This window comes from Phasianus colchicus, chromosome 32 (assembly GCF_987193195.1).
Source record: "Phasianus colchicus chromosome 32, bPhaCol1.hap1.1, whole genome shotgun sequence".
NCBI classification, from domain to species: Eukaryota; Metazoa; Chordata; class Aves; order Galliformes; family Phasianidae; genus Phasianus; species Phasianus colchicus.
The window spans coordinates 1,575,405-1,594,182 of NC_143467.1; the positions used below are offsets into that span (position 1 = coordinate 1,575,405).

Here is an 18,778-nt window from a genome sequence, read left to right on the forward strand (position 1 = left end):
GAGACCCATAGAGACCCATAGAGACACATAGAGACCCATAGAGACACATAGAGACCCCATAGGGACCCATAGAGCCCCATAGGGACCCATAGAAACCCCATAGAGACCCATAGAGACACATAGAGACCCCATAGAGCCCCATAGAGACCCATAGAGACCCATAGAGACCCATAGAGACCCCATAGAGACCCCATAGAAACCCCATAGAGACCCATAGAGACCCATAGAGACACATAGAGACCCATAGAGCCCCATAGAGCCCCATAGAGCCCCATAGAGACCCCATAGAGACCCATAGAGACCCATAGAGCCCCATAGAGACCCATAGAGCCCCATAGAGACCCATAGAGACACATAGAGACACATAGAGACCCATAGAGACACATAGAGACCCCATAGAGCCCCATAGAGACCCCATAGAGACCCATAGAGACCCATAGAGCCCCATAGAGACCCATAGAGACACATAGAGACCCCATAGAGCCCCATAGAGACCCATAGAAACCCCATAGAGACCCATAGAGACCCATAGAGCCCCATAGGGACCCATAGAGACACATAGAGACACATAGAGACCCCATAGGGACCCATAGAAACCCCATAGAGCCCCATAGGGACCCATAGAAACCCCATAGAGCCCCATAGAGACCCATAGAGACGCATAGAAACCCACAGAGACTCCTTATCACCCCATATCACCCCATAGACCGTCCCCCCCACACACCCCCCTTGCCCTCTGACCCCCTTGCCCTCTGACCCCCCATGACCTCTGACCCCCCGTGACCTCTGACCCCGCAGACCCCCCCCGCATCCTGCGGGCGCCGGACCCCGTGCTGGTGGAGGAGGGCGGCTCTGCAGAGCTGCTGTGCGAGGCGGAAGGGAAACCCATGGGCAGGGAGAGCCTGCGGTGGGGGAGGCTGGTAGGGCTGTGGGGTTATGGGGTTATGGGATATGGGGTTATGGGGTTATGGGATATGGGGTTATGGGGTTATGGGATATGGGGTTATGGGGTTATGGGATATGGGGTTATGGGGTTATGGGGGAAATGGGATATGGGGTTATGGGGTTATGGGGTTATGGGGGATATGGGGTTATGGGGTTATGGGGTTATGGGGTTATGGGGTTATGGGGGATATGGGGTTATGGGGTTATGGGATATGGGGTTATGGGGTTATGGGGTTATGGGGTTATGGGGTTATGGGGTTATGGGGGGTGTGGGGTTATGGGGTTATGGGGTTATGGGATATGGGGTTATGGGGTTATGGGGTTATGGGGGATATGGGGTTATGGGGTTATGGGGTTATGGGGTTATGGGGGATATGGGATATGGGGTTATGGGGTTATGGGATATGGGGTTATGGGGTTATGGGATATGGGGTTATGGGGTTATGGGGGAAATGGGATATGGGGTTATGGGGTTATGGGGTTATGGGGGATATGGGGTTATGGGGTTATGGGGTTATGGGGTTATGGGGTTATGGGGGATATGGGGTTATGGGGTTATGGGATATGGGGTTATGGGGTTATGGGGTTATGGGGTTATGGGGTTATGGGGTTATGGGGGGTGTGGGGTTATGGGGTTATGGGGTTATGGGATATGGGGTTATGGGGTTATGGGGTTATGGGATATGGGGTTATGGGGTTATGGGATATGGGGTTATGGGGTTATGGGATATGGGGTTATGGGGTTATGGGGGAAATGGGATATGGGGTTATGGGGTTATGGGGTTATGGGGGATATGGGATATGGGGTTATGGGGTTATGGGATATGGGGTTATGGGGTTATGGGGTTATGGGGGATATGGGGTTATGGGGTTATGGGGTTATGGGGTTATGGGGTTATGGGGGATATGGGGTTATGGGGTTATGGGATATGGGGTTATGGGGTTATGGGGTTATGGGGTTATGGGGTTATGGGGGGTGTGGGGTTATGGGGTTATGGGGTTATGGGATATGGGGTTATGGGGTTATGGGGTTATGGGGGATATGGGGTTATGGGGTTATGGGGTTATGGGGTTATGGGGTTATGGGATATGGGGTTATGGGGTTATGGGGTTATGTGGTTATGGGGTTATGGGGGAAATGGGATATGGGGTTATGGGGTTATGGGGTTATGGGGGAAATGGGATATGGGGTTATGGGGTTATGGGATATGGGGTTATGGGGTTATGGGGTTATGGGGGATATGGGGTTATGGGGTTATGGGGTTATGGGATATGGGGTTATGGGGTTATGGGGTTATGGGGTTATGGGATATGGGGTTATGGGGTTATGGGGTTATGTGGTTATGGGGTTATGGGGGAAATGGGATATGGGGTTATGGGGTTATGGGGTTATGGGGGGTGTGGGGTTATGGGGTTATGGGGTTATGGGATATGGGGTTATGGGGTTATGGGGTTATGGGGGATATGGGGTTATGGGGTTATGGGGTTATGGGGTTATGGGATATGGGGTTATGGGGTTATGGGGTTATGGGGAATATGGGGTTATGGGGTTATGGGGTTATGGGATATGGGGTTATGGGGTTATGGGGTTATGGGATATGGGGTTATGGGGTTATGGGGTTATGGGGGATATGGGGTTATGGGGTTATGGGGTTATGGGGGATATGGGGGGATATGGGGTCTCTATGGGGGGATATCGGGGATATGGGGGATATGGGGGATGTGGGGGATGTGGGGGGATATGGGGGGATATGGGGTTCTATGGGGTCCCTACTGGGTCTCTGTGGGGAATATGGGGGGATATGGGGGGATATGAGGGGATATGGGGGATATGGGGGGATATGGGGGGTATGGGGTTATGGGGTTATGGGGTTATGGGGATATGGGGGGATATGGGGTCTCTATGTGGGGATAGGGGGGGATATGGGGTTCTATGGGGGGATATGGGGTCCCTATTGGGTCTCTATGGGGGATATGGGGGATATGGGGTCCCTGTTGGGTCTCTATGGGGAATATGGGGGGATATGGGGGGATATGGGGGGATTTGGGGTCCCTACTGGGTCTCAATGGGGAACATGGGGGGATATGGGGGATATGGGGTCTCTATGGGGAATATGGGGGGATATGGGGGGATATGGGGGGATATGGGGTTATGGGGTTATGGGGTTATGGGGTTATGGGGGATATGGGGTTATGGGGTTATGGGGTTATGGGGTTATGGGGTTATGGGGTTATGGGGGATATGGGGTTATGGGGTTATGGGGTTATGGGGGGTGTGGGGTTATGTGGTTATGGGGTTATGGGGGCTGTGGGGTTATGGGGATATGGGGTTATGGGGGGTGTGGGGTTATGGGGTTATGGGGTTATGGGGTTATGGGGGATATGGGGGGTGTGGGGGATATGGGGTTATGGGGGGATATGGGGGATATGGGGTTATGGGGTTATGGGGTTATGGGGATATGGGGGGATATGGGGTCTCTATGTGGGGATATGGGGGGATATGGGGTTCTATGGGGGGATATGGGGTCCCTATTGGGTCTCTATGGGGGATATGGGGGATATGGGGGATATGGGGGGATATGGGGTCTCTATGGGGGGATATGGGGGGATATGGGGGATATGGGGTCCCTGTTGGGTCTCTGTGGGGAATATGGGGGGATATGGGGGGATATGGGGGGATTTGGGGTCCCTACTGGGTCTCAATGGGGAACATGGGGGGATATGGGGGATATGGGGGCATATTGGGTCCCTACTGGGTCTCTATGGGGAATATGGGGGGATATGGGGTTATGGGGTTATGGGGTTATGGGGTTATGGGGGATATGGGGGGGGTGGGGTTATGGGGTTATGGGGGATATGGGGTTATGGGGTTATGGGGTTATGGGGGGTGTGGGGTTATGGGGTTATGGGATATGGGGTTATGGGGTTATGGGGGGTGTGGGGGATATGGGGGATATGGGGGGATATGGGGTTATGGGGTTATGGGGATATGGGGATATGGGGATATGGGGTTATGGGGTTATGGGGTTATGGGGGGTGTGGGGTTATGGGGATATGGGGATATGGGGTTATGGGGTTATGGGGTTATGGGGTTATGGGGGATATGGGGTTATGGGATATGGGGTTATGGGGGGTGTGGGGGATATGGGGTTATGGGGTTATGGGGTTATGGGGATATGGGGTTATGGGGTTATGGGGTTATGGGGTTATGGGGTTATGGGGGATATGGGGTTATGGGGTTATGGGATATGGGGTTATGGGGGGTGTGGGGGATATGGGGGGATATGGGGTTCTATGGGGGATATGGGGGGATATGGGGGATATGGGGGATATGGGGGGATATGGGGGGTATGGGGTTATGGGGGATATGGGGGGTGTGGGGGATATGGGGGATATGGGGTCTCTATGGGGGGATTTGGGGGATATGGGGGGATATGGGGTCCCTATTGGGTCTCTATGGGGAATATGGGGGGATATGGGCGATATGGGGGGATATGGGGGATATGGGGTTATGGGGGAAATGGGGTTATGGGGTTATGGGGGATATGGGGTTATGGGGTTATGGGGTTATGGGGTTATGGGGGGTGTGGGGTTATGGGGTTATGGGGTTATGGGGTTATGGGGGGTGTGGGGTTATGGGGTTATGGGGTTATGGGGTTATGGGGGGTGTGGGGTTATGGGGGGTGTGGGGTTATGGGGGGTGTGGGGGGATATGGGGGGATATGGGGTCCCTATTGGGTCTCTATGGGGGATATGGGGGGATATGGGGGATATGGGGGGATATGGAGGATATGGGGTCTCTATGGGGGGATATGGGGGGTATGGGGGATATGGGGGGATATGGGGGGTATGGGGTTATGGGGGGATATGGGGGATATGGGGGATATGGGGGGATATGGGGGGATATGGGGTTATGGGGTTATGGGGTTATGGGGGATATGGGGTTATGGGGGGATATGGGGGATATCGGGATATGGGGTCCCTATTGGGTCTCTATGGGGGATATGGGGGATATGGGGTCTCTATGGGGGGATATGGTGGGATATGGGGGGATATGGGGGCATATGGGGTCCCTATTGGGTCTCTATGAGGAATATGGGGGATATGGGGGATATGGGGGATATGGGGGATATGGGGGATATGGGGGATATGGGGGATGTGGGGGATATGGGGGATATGGGGGATATGGGGGATATGGGGGATGTGGGGGATATGGGGGATATGGGGGATATGGGGGGATATGGGGGGATATGGGGGATATGGGGGGATATGGGGTCCCTATTGGGTCTCTATGGGGAATATGGGGGTATATGGGCGATATGGGGAGATATGGGGTTATGGGGGATATGGGGGGTGTGGGGGATATGGGGGGATATCGGGGGTTATGGGGTTATGGGGGGGTGTGGGGGATATGGGGGATATGGGGGGATATCGGGGGTTATGGGGTTATGGGGGGGTGTGGGGGATATGGGGGATATGGGGGGATATGGGGTTCTATGGGGGGATATGGGGTCTCTATGGGGGATATGGGGCGATATGGGGGGATATGGGGGGATATGGGGTCTCTATGGGGGATATGGGGGATATGGGGGGATATGGGGGGATATGGGGTTCTATGGGGGGATATGGGGTCTCTATGGGGGATATGGGGCGATATGGGGGGATATGGGGGGATATGGGGTTCTATGGGGAGATATGGGGTTATGTGGGGTCTATAGGGTGCTATTGGCTTATGGGGTAAATGGGATTATGGGGGCACAATGGGACACAATGCGGCATAATGGGGTTATGGGGTCCCAGTGGCACACAATGGGGTTATGGGGTCCCAATGGGGTCCCAATGGAGACACAATGGGACACAGTGGGGTTATGGGGTCCCAATGGGACACAATGGGGTTATGGGGTCCCAATAGGACACAATGGGGCACAATGGGGTTATGGGGTCCCAATGAGGTCCCAATGGGACACAATGGGGTTATGGGGTCCCAATAGGACACAATGGGGCACAATGGGTTTATGGGGTCCCAATGGGGTCCCAATGGGACACAATGAGGTTATGAGGTCCCAATGGGACACAATGGGGTTATGGGGTCCCAATGGGGTCCTAATGGGCCACAGTGGGATTATGGGTTCCCCATGGGGTCCCAATGGGACACAATGGGGTTATGGGCTCCTCATGGGGTCCCGATGGGGACTGAATGGGACCCAATGGGGTTATGGGGTCCCAGTGGCACACAATGGGGTTATGGGTCCCAATGGGGTCCCAATGGGACACAATGGGACACAATGAGGTTATGGGGTCCCAATGGGACACAATGGGACATAATGGGGTTATGGGGTCCCAATGGGGTCCCAATGGGACACAATGGGGTTATGGGGTCCCAGTGGCACACAATGGGGTTATGGGTCCCAATGGGGTCCCAATGGGACACAATGGGGTTATGGGGTCCCAATAGGACATAATGGGACACAATGAGGTCCCAATGGGACACAATGGGACACAATGGGGTTATGGGCTCCCCATGGGGTCCCAGTGGGACACAATGGGTTTCTGGGGTCCCAATGGGGTCCCAATGGGACACAATGGGGTTATGGGGTCCCAGTTGGACACAATGGAGTTATGGGTCCCAATGGGGTCCCAATGGGACACAATGGGACACAATGAGGTTATGGGGTCCCAATGGGACACAATGGGACATAATGGGGTTATGGGGTCCCAATGGGACACAATGGGACACAATGGGGTTATGGGGTCCCAATGGGACACAGTGGGGCTATGGGCTCCCAATGGGGTCCCAGTGGCACACAATGGGGTTATGGGTCCCAATGGGGTCCCAATGGGACACAATGGGACACAATGAGGTTATGGGGTCCCGATGGGACACAATGGGACATAATGGGGTTATGGGGTCCCAATGGGACACAATGGGTTTCTGGGGTCCCAATGGGGTCCCAATGGGACACAATGGGGTTATGGGGTCCCAGTGGCACACAATGGGGTTATGGGTCCCAATGGGGTCCCAATGGGACACAATGGGGTTATGGGGTCCCAGTGGCACACAATGGGGTTATGGGTCCCAATGGGGTCCCAATGGGACACAATGGGGTTATGGGATCCCAATGGGACACAGTGGGGCTATGGGCTCCCCATGGGGTCCCGATGGGGACTGAATGTGCCACAACGGGGTTCCCCAGCAGGAGGCAGCCGACGGGGCCGTTCCGGGGCCGCTGCCCCCCGGGCTGCAGGCTGTGGGGTTCGCCCCACGGGGCCGCCTGCGGGTGCTGGGAGCTCGCAGGGAGCTGGCGGGGCCCTACGAGTGCCGCGTGGACAATGGGGTCGCGCCCTCGGCACGGGCCATCGTCAGGATGGTGGTCAGATGTGAGTGGGGGGCGTGGGGGCGGGCAGGGGGACATCGTGGGGACGGACCTGGGGACGCTGTGGGGTCGGACATGGGGACATTGTGGGGATGGACATGGGGATGCTGGGGGGATGGATATGGGGACATTGTGGGGACGGACATGGGGACATTGTGGGGACGGACATGGGGACATTGTGGGGACGGACATGGGGATGCTGGGGGGATGGATATGGGGACATTGTGGGGACGGACGTGGGGACATTGTGGGGACGGACATGGGGATGCTGGGGGAGCAGAAATGGGGACACTGTGGGGAGGGGGATGGGGACACTGTGGGCATGGACATGGGGACATTGTGGGGACGGACATGGGGACATTGTGGGGATGGACTTGGGGACGCTGGGGGGATGGACATGGGGACATTCATAGGGACATTGTGGGGATGGACATGGGGACATTGTGGGCAGGGGCATGGGGATGGATGGGGGGACAGAAATGGGGACACTATGGGGTTGGAGAGGGGGACATTGTGGGGACGGACATGGGGACGCTGTGGGAACAGACATGGGGACATCGTGGGGACGGACATGGGGACACTGTTGGGATAGAAATGGGGACACTGTGGGGACGGACATGGGGACGCTGTGGGGACGGACATGGGGACATCGTGGGGACGGACGTGGGGACATTGTGGGGATGGACATGGGGACATCGTGGGGAGGGGCATGGGGATGCTGGGGGGACAGAAATGGGGACACTGTGGGGTTGGAGAGGGGGACGCTGTGGGGACGGACATGGGGATGCTGTGGGGATGGACATGGGGACATTGTGGGGGGACAGAAATGGGGACGCTATGTGGATGGACATGGGGACATTGTGGGGATGCATATGGGGACATTGTGGGGACGGACATGGGGACATTGTGGGGATGGAAATGGGGACACTGTGGGGACATGGGGACATTCGTAGGGACATTGTGGGGATGGACATGGGGACATTATGGGGATGGATATGGGGACACTATGGGGACAGACATGGGGACACTGTGGGGATGGACATGGGGACATTGTGGGGAGGGGCATGGGGACATTGTGGGGACAGACATGGGGACATTGTGGAGATGGACATGGGGATGCTGGGGGGGCAGAAATGGGGACACTGTGGGGAGGGGGATGGGGACACTGTGGGCATGGACATGGGGACACTGTGGGGACGGACATGGGGACATTGTGGGGGGACAGAAATGGGGACGCTATGTGGATGGACATGGGGACATTGTGGGGATGCATATGGGGACATTGTGGGGACAGACATGGGGATGCTGGGGGGACGGACATGGGGACGCTGTAGGGATGGTTATGGGGACATTGTGGGGACGGACATGGGGGGGCAGAAATGGGGACACTATGGGGAAGGGGATGGGGACACTGTGGGGACGGACATGGGGACACTGTGGGGACGGACATGGGGACATTGTGGTGGTGGACATGGGGACATTCATAGGGACATTGTGGGGACAGTCATGGGGACATTGTGGGGTTGGACATGGGGACATTGTTGGGATGGACATGGGGACGCTGTGGGGACAGAAATGGGAACGCTAGGGGGAGGGGGATGGGGACATTGTGGGGATGGATATGGGGACACTGTGGGGACCGAAGTGGGGACATCTATGGGGACATCCATGGGGACATCATTGGGGTCATTGTTGGGGTCGTTGTTGGGGACATCGTGGGGACGTCATGGATGACATCACTGGGGACATCATGGGGACATCATGGAGGAGATCATGGAGGAGATCATGGACTACATAATTGGGGACATCCATGGGGACATCATTGGGGTCATTATTGGGGTCGTTGTTGGGGACATCATGGGGACATCATGGGGACATCCATGGGGACATCATTGGGGACATCATGGAGGACACAACTGGGGACATCATTGGGGACATTATTGGGGTCATTGTTGGGGACATCATTGGGGACAACAATGGGGACATCACGGGGACATCATGGAGGACATCCATGGGGACATCATTGGGGACATTGTTGGGGTCGTTGTTGGGGACATCGTGGGGACATCATGGATGACATCCATGGGGACATCATTGGGGTCATTGTTGAGGTCATTGTTGGGGAGATCATGGGGACATCATTGGGGTCCGTCTGTTGGGACAACCATGGGGACATCATTGGGGACATTATTGGGGTCGTTGTTGGGGACATCATGGGGACATCATGGGGACATCCATGGGGACATCTTTGGGGACATCATGGAGGACACAACTGGGGACATCATTGGGGACATTATTGGGGTCATTGTTGGGGACATTATGGGGATATCATTGGGGACATCAATGGGGACATCATGGGGACATCTATGGGGACAGCTATGGGGACATCATGGAGGACATCCATGGGGACATCATTGGGGTCATTGTTGGGGTCGTTGTTGGGGACATCATGGGGACGTCATGGAGGACATAATTGGGGACATCATGGGGACATCATTGGGGTCCATCTGTTGGGACATCCATGGGGACATCATGGAGGACATCATGGGGACATCATTGGGGACATCTATGGGGACATCATGGGGGGACATAATGGAGGCCATCATGGGGTCGTTTTTGGGGTCATTGTTGGGGTCGTTGTTGGGGACATCATGGAGGACACAATTGGGGACATCTATGGGGACATTATTGGGGTCATTATTGGGGTCGTTGTTGGGGACATCATGGAGGACATCATGGAGGACACAACTGGGGACATCATTGGGGACATCCATGGGGACATCACTGGGGACATCTATGGGGTCATCTATGGGGACATCATGGAGGACATCATGGAGGACATCATTGGGGACATCCATGGGGACATCATTGGGGTCATAATTGGGGTCGTTATTGGGGACATCATGGAGGACATCCATTAGGGACATCATGGGGACATCATAGAGGACATCTTTGGGGTCGTTTTGGGGGTCATTGTTGGGGACATCATGGGGACATCATGGGGGCCATCTTGGGGGCCATCATGGAGGACATCACTGGGCTCGTTTTTGGGGTCATTATTGGGGCCATCACGGGGGACCTCGCAGAGTTCATCCATTGGGGTCTCCCACCTACGAGGACACCACGGTGCCCTCCTTGACCCCCCTGACCCCTGACCTTTGACCCCTGACCCCAGACGGCCCCGAGCTGGAGGACGACACGGAGGTGGTGGCGGTGCCGGATGGCGCCGAGGTGGCGGAGCTGCGGTGCCGAGCGCGGGGGGTTCCGCCTGTGGAGCTGAGCTGGGAGCACTACGGCCAATCACTGCCGCCCGACGGCGACCGGTAACCAATCAGAGCCTGGCAGGGTCAGCGGGAGCCAATTAGATTTACTTGGGGTGAACGGGAACCAATCAGAGCCAGTTGGGGGTCAACAGGAGCCAATCAGATTTAGTTGGGGTCAACAGGAACCAATCAGAGCCAGCTGGGGTCAGCAGGAGCCAATCAGATTTGGTTGGGGTGAACGGGAACCAATCAGAGCCAGCTGGGGTCAGCGGGAGCCAATCAGATTTAGTTGGGCACAAAGGGAACCAATCAGATTTAGCCGGGATCAGCGTTCCACCCCAGCTCTGTCCCAGTCCAGGCCCAGTTCCTCCCAGTTCCCCCCATTCTCCCTCCCAGTCCTCCCAGTTCCCCCCCATTCCCCTCCCAGTCCCTCCCAGTCCTCCCAGTTCCCCCCAGTCCCACCCAGTCCTCCCAGTCCTCCCAGTTCCCCCCCATTCCCCCTCCCAGTCCCTCCCAGTCCCTCCCAGTTCCCCCCAGTCCCTCCCAGTCCTCCCAGTTCCCCCCATTCCCCCTCCCAGTCCTCCCAGTCCCGCCCAGTCCCCCCCAGTTCCCAGCCACTCTACCTCCCAGTCCCTCGAAGTCCTCCCAGTCCCCCCCAGTTCTCCCCCATTCCCCTCCCAGTCCCTCCCAGTCCCCCCAGTTCCCCTCCCGCTCCCCCTCCCAGACCTCCCAGTCCTCCCAGTCCCTCCCAGTCCTCCCAGTTCCCCCTGCTCTCCCTCCCATTACCTCCCAGTCCCGCCCAGTCCCTTCCATTCCCCTCCCAGTCCCTCCCATTCCCTCCCAGCTCCCAGTTCCCCCCTGCTCCCCTTCCCAGTGCTCCCAGTCCCTCCCAGTCCTCCCAGTCCTCCCAGTTCCCCCCCATTCCCCTCCCAGTCCCTCCCAGTCCCTCCCAGTTCCCCCCATTCCCCTCCCAGTCCCTCCCAGTCCCTCCCAGTCCTCCCAGTTCCCCCCATTCCCCTCCCAGTCCCTCCCAGTCCCTCCCAGTTCCCCCCATTCCCCTCCCAGTCCTCCCAGTTCCCCCCATTCCCTCCCAGTTCCCCCCATTCCCCTCCCAGGCCCTCCCAGTCCCTCCCAGTTCCCCCCAATTCCCTCCCAGTCCCTCCCGTTCCCTCCCAATTCCCCCCCATTCCCCCTCCCAGTCCCTCCCAGTCCTCCCAGTTCCCCCCGCTCTCCCTCCCAGTCCTCCCAGTCCCGCCCAGTCCCCCCCATTCCCCTCCCAGTCCCTCCCAGTCCCTCCCAGTCCTCCCAGTTCCCCCCAATTCCCTCCCAGTCCCTCCCAGTCCTCCCAGTTCCCCCCCGCCCCCCCTCCCAATCCCTCCCCGTCCCTCCCAGTCCTCCCAGTTCCCCCCAATTCCCTCCCAGTCCCTCCCAGTCCTCCCAATTCCTCCCCACCCCCCCTCCCAATCCCTCCCATTCCCTCCCAGTCCTCCCAGTTCCCCCCCATTCCCTCCCAGTCCCCCCAGTTCCCCCCCGCCCCAACTCCCAGTCCCTCCCAGTCCGTCCCAGTACTCCCAGTTCCCCAGGTACCACTGGAGGCAGTGGCGGGAGGCGCCGTGGAGCAGCAGCGTCCTCAGGGTCACCAACGTCAGCCTGGAGCGCTCCCAGCGCCGTGCCGCCCCCTCCCCAAACTGGGACCAGTATCGAAACTGGGAGCACCGGAACCGGACCTTGGGGAGCTTCGTCTGCGTGGCGAGGAGCGCCAGGGGGACGGCCAGGAGGGAGATGAGGCTGCAACTGGCGGGTACTGGGAGCACTGGGAGGGACTGGGAGTGGGACTGGGAGCACTGGGAGGGAGTGGGAATGGGACTGGGAGCACTGGGAGGGAGTGGGGATGGGACTGGGAGCACTGGGAGGGAATGGGGATGGGACTGGGAGCACTGGGAGGGACTGGGAGTGGGACTGGGAGCACTGGGAGGGAGTGGGAATGGGACTGGGAGCACTGGGAGGGAGTGGGGATGGGACTGGGAGCACTGGGAGGGACTGGGGATGGGACTGGGAGCACTGGGAGGGAATGGGAGGGACTGGGAGCACTGGGAGGGAGTGGGAATGGGACTGGGAGCACTGGGAGGGACTGGGGATGGGACTGGGAGCACTGGGAGGGACTGGGAGTGGGACTGGGAGCACTGGGAGGGAATGGGGATGGGACTGGGAGCACTGGGAGGGACTGGGAGTGGGACTGGGAGCACTGGGAGGGAATGGGAGGGACTGGGAATGGAACTGGGAGCACTGGGAGGGAATGGGAATGGGACTGGGAGGGAATGGGAGAGAAAGGGAGGGGAATGGGGGGGAACTGGGAGGACTGGGAGGGAATGGATCTGGGAATACTGGGAGGGAATGGGAATGGGACTGGGAGCACTGGGAGGGAATGGGACTGGGAGCACTGGGAGGGAATGGGACTGGGAGCACTGGGAGGGAATGGGAGGGAAGGGGAGGGAATGGGAATGGAACTGGGAGCACTGGGAGGGATTGGGAGGGAATGGGAATGGAACTGGGAGCACTGGGAGGGAATGGGAGGGAATGGGAATGGAACTGGGAGCACTGGGAGGGAATGGGAGTGGAACTGGGTGGAACTGGGGGGGATTGGGTGTGGGACTGGGAGGGACTGGGAATGGAACTGGGAGCACTGGGAGGGAATGGGAGGGAATGGGAATGGAACTGGGAGCACTGGGACAGACTGGGAATGGGACTGGGAGTGGGACTTGGAGCAGTGGGAGGAACTGGGAGGGAATGGGAATGGAACTGGGAGCACTGGGAGGGAATGGGAATGGGATTGAAGGGGGACTTGGGAGCACTGGGAAGGAATGGGAGGGAATGGGAATGGAACTGGGAGCACTGGGAGGGAGTGGGAATGGGGGGGACTGAGAGGGACTGGGAGGAACTGGGAGGGACTGGGAGGGAGTTGGAATGGGACTGGGGTGGCAGTGGGAGCACTGGGAGCACTGGGAGACCACACTGGGAGCACAGGGAATGACTGGGATCGACTGGGAGGGGACTGGGACTGGGACTGGGAAGGACTGGGAAGGACTGGGAGGGACTGGGAAAGACTGAGGGGGGACTGGGAGACCACACTGGGAGATCCCAGTGGGGAACTCCTGTGGACTGGGTTCATACTGGTCCATCCTGGTCCATACTGGTCTATACTGGTTCATCCTGGTCCATACTGGTCTATACTGGTTCATACGGGTCCATACTGATCCATACTGGTTCATACTGGTTTGCCCTGGTTCATATCAGTTCATAGCGGTCCATACCGGTATGTACTGGTTCATACTAGTTTAGGCTGGTTTGTTCTGGTTCATACTGGTTCATACTGGTTCGTACTGGTCCGTACTGGTCCATACTGGTTCATACTGGTTTGTACTGGTCCACACCGGTTCATACTGGTGTATACTGGTCCATAGTGGCCCGTACTGGTCCACACTGGTCCTTACTGCCCAATACTGGTCCATACTGGTTTATACTGGGAATAGGACTGGGTGGGACGGGGAGGGACTGGAAATGGGACTTGGAGCAGTGGGAGGAACTGGGAGGGAATGGGAATGGAACTGGGAGCACTGGGAGAGAATGGGAATGGGATTGAAGGGGGACTGGGAGCACTGGTCCATACCGGCCCGTACGGGTCCATACTGGTTTCTACTGGTCCTTACTGGTCCATACTGGTCCTGCAGACCGGCCGGACCCCCCCCGCGATGTTCGCGTGTTGCAGAGCAGCCCCACATCGCTGAGCCTGGAATGGAGGGCCGGGTTTGGGGGGGGGCTGCAGCAGAGCTTCGTTGTCAGGTGGGGGGGGGGGGAGGCAAAAATTGGGGGGGGGAGGCAAAAATGGGCGGGGGGTTGAAAATAGGGGGGAGGGAGGGCAAAAATTGGAGGGAGATACAAAAATGTGGGGGTTCCAAAAATGGGGGGGAGACAAAAAGTGGGAGGGAGGGAAATGTGGGGGGGGGGGGTGTGTCCAAAAATGGGGGCGGGGGGGAGGGGGCAAAAATGGGAGGGAGGGAAATGGGGGGGGGGGAGGGTGTCCAAAAATGGGGGGGGGAGGGGGGAGGGCTTCAAATGTGGGGGAGTCCTAAAATGGGGGGGGGGGGGTCTGAAGTGGGGGAGGCGGGATGAAATGGGGGGGAGGTCCTAAAAACGGGGGGGGGGGTCTCCCTATAGCTCTCTCCCACCCGCTTCCGGTCTTCTGCCCCCACTTCCGGTTCTTTAGAAACCACTTCCGATCTCTATATAGCCCTCCCTCACCCACTTCCGGTCTGATCCCCCTCATTTATTTCTCACTTTCACTTTCCCATTCATCCCATTTTTCTGGTCCCTTTAAACCCTCCTACTTCCGGTCTCCTTAGAGCCCTCCCCCAAACACTTCCGGTCCTCTCCCCCAACTTCCGGTCCCTTCGAAACGCCCCCACTTCCGCTCTCCCGATAGCCTTCCCCCACCCACTTCCGGCCCGATGCCCTTCGTTTATGTCTCACTTTCATTTTCCCATTCTCCCCCTCTTCCTCACTACTTCCGGTCCCTTCGAACTCCTCACTTCCGTTCTCCCTATAGCCCTCCCCCATCCACTTCCGGTAATCTCCCCTCACTTCCGGACACTTAGAACGTCCACTTCCGGTCTCTCTATAGCCCTTCCCCACCCACTTCCGGTCCGATCCCCGTCATTTACTTCTCGCTTTCGCTTTCTCCTCAATTTTCTCACCCACTTCCGGCCCGCGCCGACATCACTTCCGGCCCCTCCCCTCAGAGTTCAGGGTCCCGGCGCCCCGCCCCCTCCCGCCGCCTTCCTGGCTCCTGACCCCGCCCTCACCGTCAGCGGCCTCCTCCCGTCCACCACTTATGACGTCATCATCACCGCGCGCAACGCTCGGGGGGACAGCGCCCCCGTGGCCATCACGGCCACCACTTCCGGTATGTGGGAAAGGGGGCGGGACCGGAAGTTGAGGGCGTGGAGTGAAAGTGATGCTATAGGGCACGTGAGGGGCAGGGGTTACGGGGAAGGGGGGGGGAGGGGGAGTGAATGGACATAACTTCCGGTGTGGCCGTGAAGGGACAGGAAGTGGAGGGGGTGGGGCGGGAAGTTGGGGTGGAGGGGATGCCTTAGGGCACGTGCGGGGAGGGTGAATGGAAATGGAGGTGGATGGAACCGGAAGTTGGAATCTGAGCCGGAAGCCGGGGGGCGGTAGTGAAAGTGAAAGTGGGGAGTGGGCAAACTTGAGGCCGTTCCAGATGAGAGGAAGTAAAAGTGAAACTAAATGCAGAATTGCGGTTCCAAAGGGAAAGTGAAACCGGAAGTCACACCACGCGGAACGGAAGTGACAGATTGGGACAGGAAGTGGGGGGTGGGGGTTGGAAGTGCCCACATGGGGCACGGGGCGGGGTGAGGAAACGGGAAAGGCGTGCGGGGGGTAAAGGGAAATGGAGGTGGGTGGAATAGGAAATTAGGGTGAGGACCGGAAGTTGGGTTCAGAGCCGGAAGTTGCGGGTCGGAAGTGAAAGTGAAAATGAAAGTGAAAATGGAGGGCGACAAGCTAGAAGTCGATCCAGAAGTGAGGTCAGAAAGTGAAACTGAAAATCGAATTGTGGTTCCAATGTGAAACCGGAAGTCAGACCCAGAGGAAAGGAAGTGGCAGATTGGGACAGGAAGTTGGGGGGTGAGAGGTGGAATTGCCACCATGGGGCAGGAGGGGAGAAAAGGAAGTGGGAAGGGAGGGGCGGTTAACAGAAATGGAGCTGGGTGAGATGGGAAATCGGGGTGAGGACCGGAAGTCGGGCTCAGAACCGGAAGTCGGGCTCAGAACCGGAAATGAAAGTGAAAGTAAAAAAGGAGGAGCTGCAAACTGAAAGTCGATGCATAACTAAGGCTGCAAAAGTGAAACTAAGAGTGGATCTGATGTTCTAAAGTGAAACCGGAAGTTGAGCCCCGCGGAACGGAAGTGGCAGATTCGGACAGGAAATGGGACGTGGAAGTGCCGACCATAGGAGATGTGGAGGGAGGGGAAGTGGGAAAGGAGTGGAGGGGGTTAACGGAAATGGAGGGGGGGTGAGACGGGAAATCAGGGTGAGAACCGGAAGTTGGGGTCAGAACCGGAAGTTGGGGTCAGAACCGGAAGTCGGGCTCGGAACGGGAAATGGGGGTTCGAAAGTGAAAGTGAAACAGGAACGGGTGGTGGACGGACGACACCGGAAGTGTTGATCAAACCGGAAGTGATGTTCAATCCTTCCCCCCGCGCAGATCTGCCCCAGGATTGGCCGCAGCCCCCAGGCGAAGCCCCGCCCCCCCCGGCGCTTCCCATTCCTCCAGCCCTCGTGGGGGCGCTGTGCGCCGTGGGGGCGCTGCTGCTGTTGGGGAACGGAGCGTTGGGCGGAGCCTTGCTGAGGCGGAAGCGGAAGTGGGGGGGCGGGGCCGAGGAAAAGGGGCGGAGCCAGGAGGGGACGGGAGAAGAGAGCGTGGAGGTGAGGGGGGGGGGGGAGGGGGAAATGGGGGGGCAGTGGGAACGATGGGGGGGGTATGGGGGGGGGGGGGAGTGTCACGTGACCCATGGAGGGGGGGTGACGTTGTTCCCCCCCCCCCCCGACCCATTTTTGGGGGTTCTGTGACCCCCCACACCCATATTTTTTTTTGGGGGGGGGGAAGGGGGTTCTGTGACCCCCCCAGATCCATTTATTTTTATTGGGGGGGGGCATTTGGGGGTCTTCCAACCCATCATTATTTTGGGGGGGGGGAGGGGGGTCCCATTTATTTATTAGGGGCGTCCTCTGACCCCCCCCCCCCAGACCCATTTTTAAGGATTCTGTGACCCCCCCCCAGATCCATTTATTTTTGGGGGGGGGACATTTGGGGGTCCTGCAATCCATTATAATTTTGGGGGGGGGGGGGAGAAGATGGGGGGGGTCCCCTCCCCCCCCCAGTCCCATTTATTTATTGAGGGGGGGGGTATTTGGGGGTCCTCCAACCCATAATTATTTTGGGGGGGGGGAGGGGGGTCCCATTTATTTATTAGGGCCGTCCTCTGACCCCCCCCCCAGACCCATTTATTTTTGAGGGGGGGGGGGGGGGGGGCATCTGTAGGTCCTCCAACCCATTATTTTTTTTGGGGGGGGGTCCCCTGCCCCCCCCAGTCCCATTTATTTATTGGGGGGGGACATTTGGGGGTCCTCCAACCCATTATTTTTCGTGCCCCCCCCTCCCCAGCCCCCCAGACCCATTTATTTATTGGGGGGGGGGGCAAATCAAGGGGGTTTCCTCTGTCCCCCCCCCCAGACCCATTTTTTATAGCTCCTGTGACCCCCCCAGACCCATTTATTTATTGGGGGGGGGCATTTGGGGGTCCTCCAACCCATTATTTTTCGTGCCCCCCCCTCCCCAGCCCCCCAGACCCATTTATTTATTGGGGGGGGCACATTTAGGGGGGGAGGTCCTCCAACCCATTATTTTTTGCCCCCCCCGCCCCCCCAGACCCATTTATTTATTGGGGGGGGGCATCTGAAGGGGGGGGGGTCCTCCAACCCATTATTTTTTTTGTGCCCCCCCCCCCAGACCCATTTATTTATTGGGGGGGGGGGCAAATCAAGGGGGTTTCCTCTGTCCCCTCCCCCCAGACCCATTTTTTATAGTTCCTGTGACCCCCCCAGCCCCATTTATTTTTTTGTGGGGGGGGTCCCCTGCCCCCCCCCAGACCCATTTATTTATTGGGGGGTCCCCTGCCCCCCCCCAGACCCATTTATTTTGTGCTGGGGGGGTCAAATGTCCCCCCAGACCCATTTATGTATTGGGGGGGGGGGGGGTTTCCAATGTCCCCCCCCCAGACCATTTTTAGGGTTTCTGTGACCCCCCCCGACCCATTTATTTATTGGGGGGGGGCATTTGGGGGTCCTCCAACCCATTATTTTTCGTGCCCCCCCCTCCCCAGCCCCCCAGACCCATTTATTTATTGGGGGGGGGGCACATTTAGGGGGGGAGGTCCTCCAACCCATTATTTTTTGCCCCCCCCCCCTCCCAGACCCATTTATTTATTGGGGGGGTCCTCTGACCCCCCCCCCCCCCCAGATCCATTTTTGGAGGTTCTGTGACCCCCCCAGACCCATTTATTTATTTATTGGGGGGGGGGAGTTGAAATTTGGGGGTGCACCACATCCCCCCCCCC

General features: G+C 58.1%; 1 protein-coding gene across 6 annotated transcripts in view; it reads left to right on the forward strand.

Moving 5' to 3' along the window:
* NPHS1 (NPHS1 adhesion molecule, nephrin) overlaps positions 1-18,778 on the forward strand; it is a 79,059-nt gene that overhangs the window by 59,469 nt on the left and 812 nt on the right. For 5 of the 6 annotated variants that reach the window (XM_090128156.1, XM_090128152.1, XM_090128157.1 and 2 more), the window contains exons 16-22: positions 799-920; positions 7,140-7,323; positions 10,495-10,642; positions 12,166-12,383; positions 14,311-14,422; positions 15,379-15,542; positions 16,867-17,087. In XM_090128156.1, coding sequence (XP_089984282.1) covers positions 799-920; positions 7,140-7,323; positions 10,495-10,642; positions 12,166-12,383; positions 14,311-14,422; positions 15,379-15,542; positions 16,867-17,087 — 1,169 coding nt within the window. The remainder of the gene's footprint in view (positions 1-798; positions 921-7,139; positions 7,324-10,494; positions 10,643-12,165; positions 12,384-14,310; positions 14,423-15,378; positions 15,543-16,866; positions 17,088-18,778) is intronic. The other variant, XM_090128154.1, reaches the window with a different exon arrangement.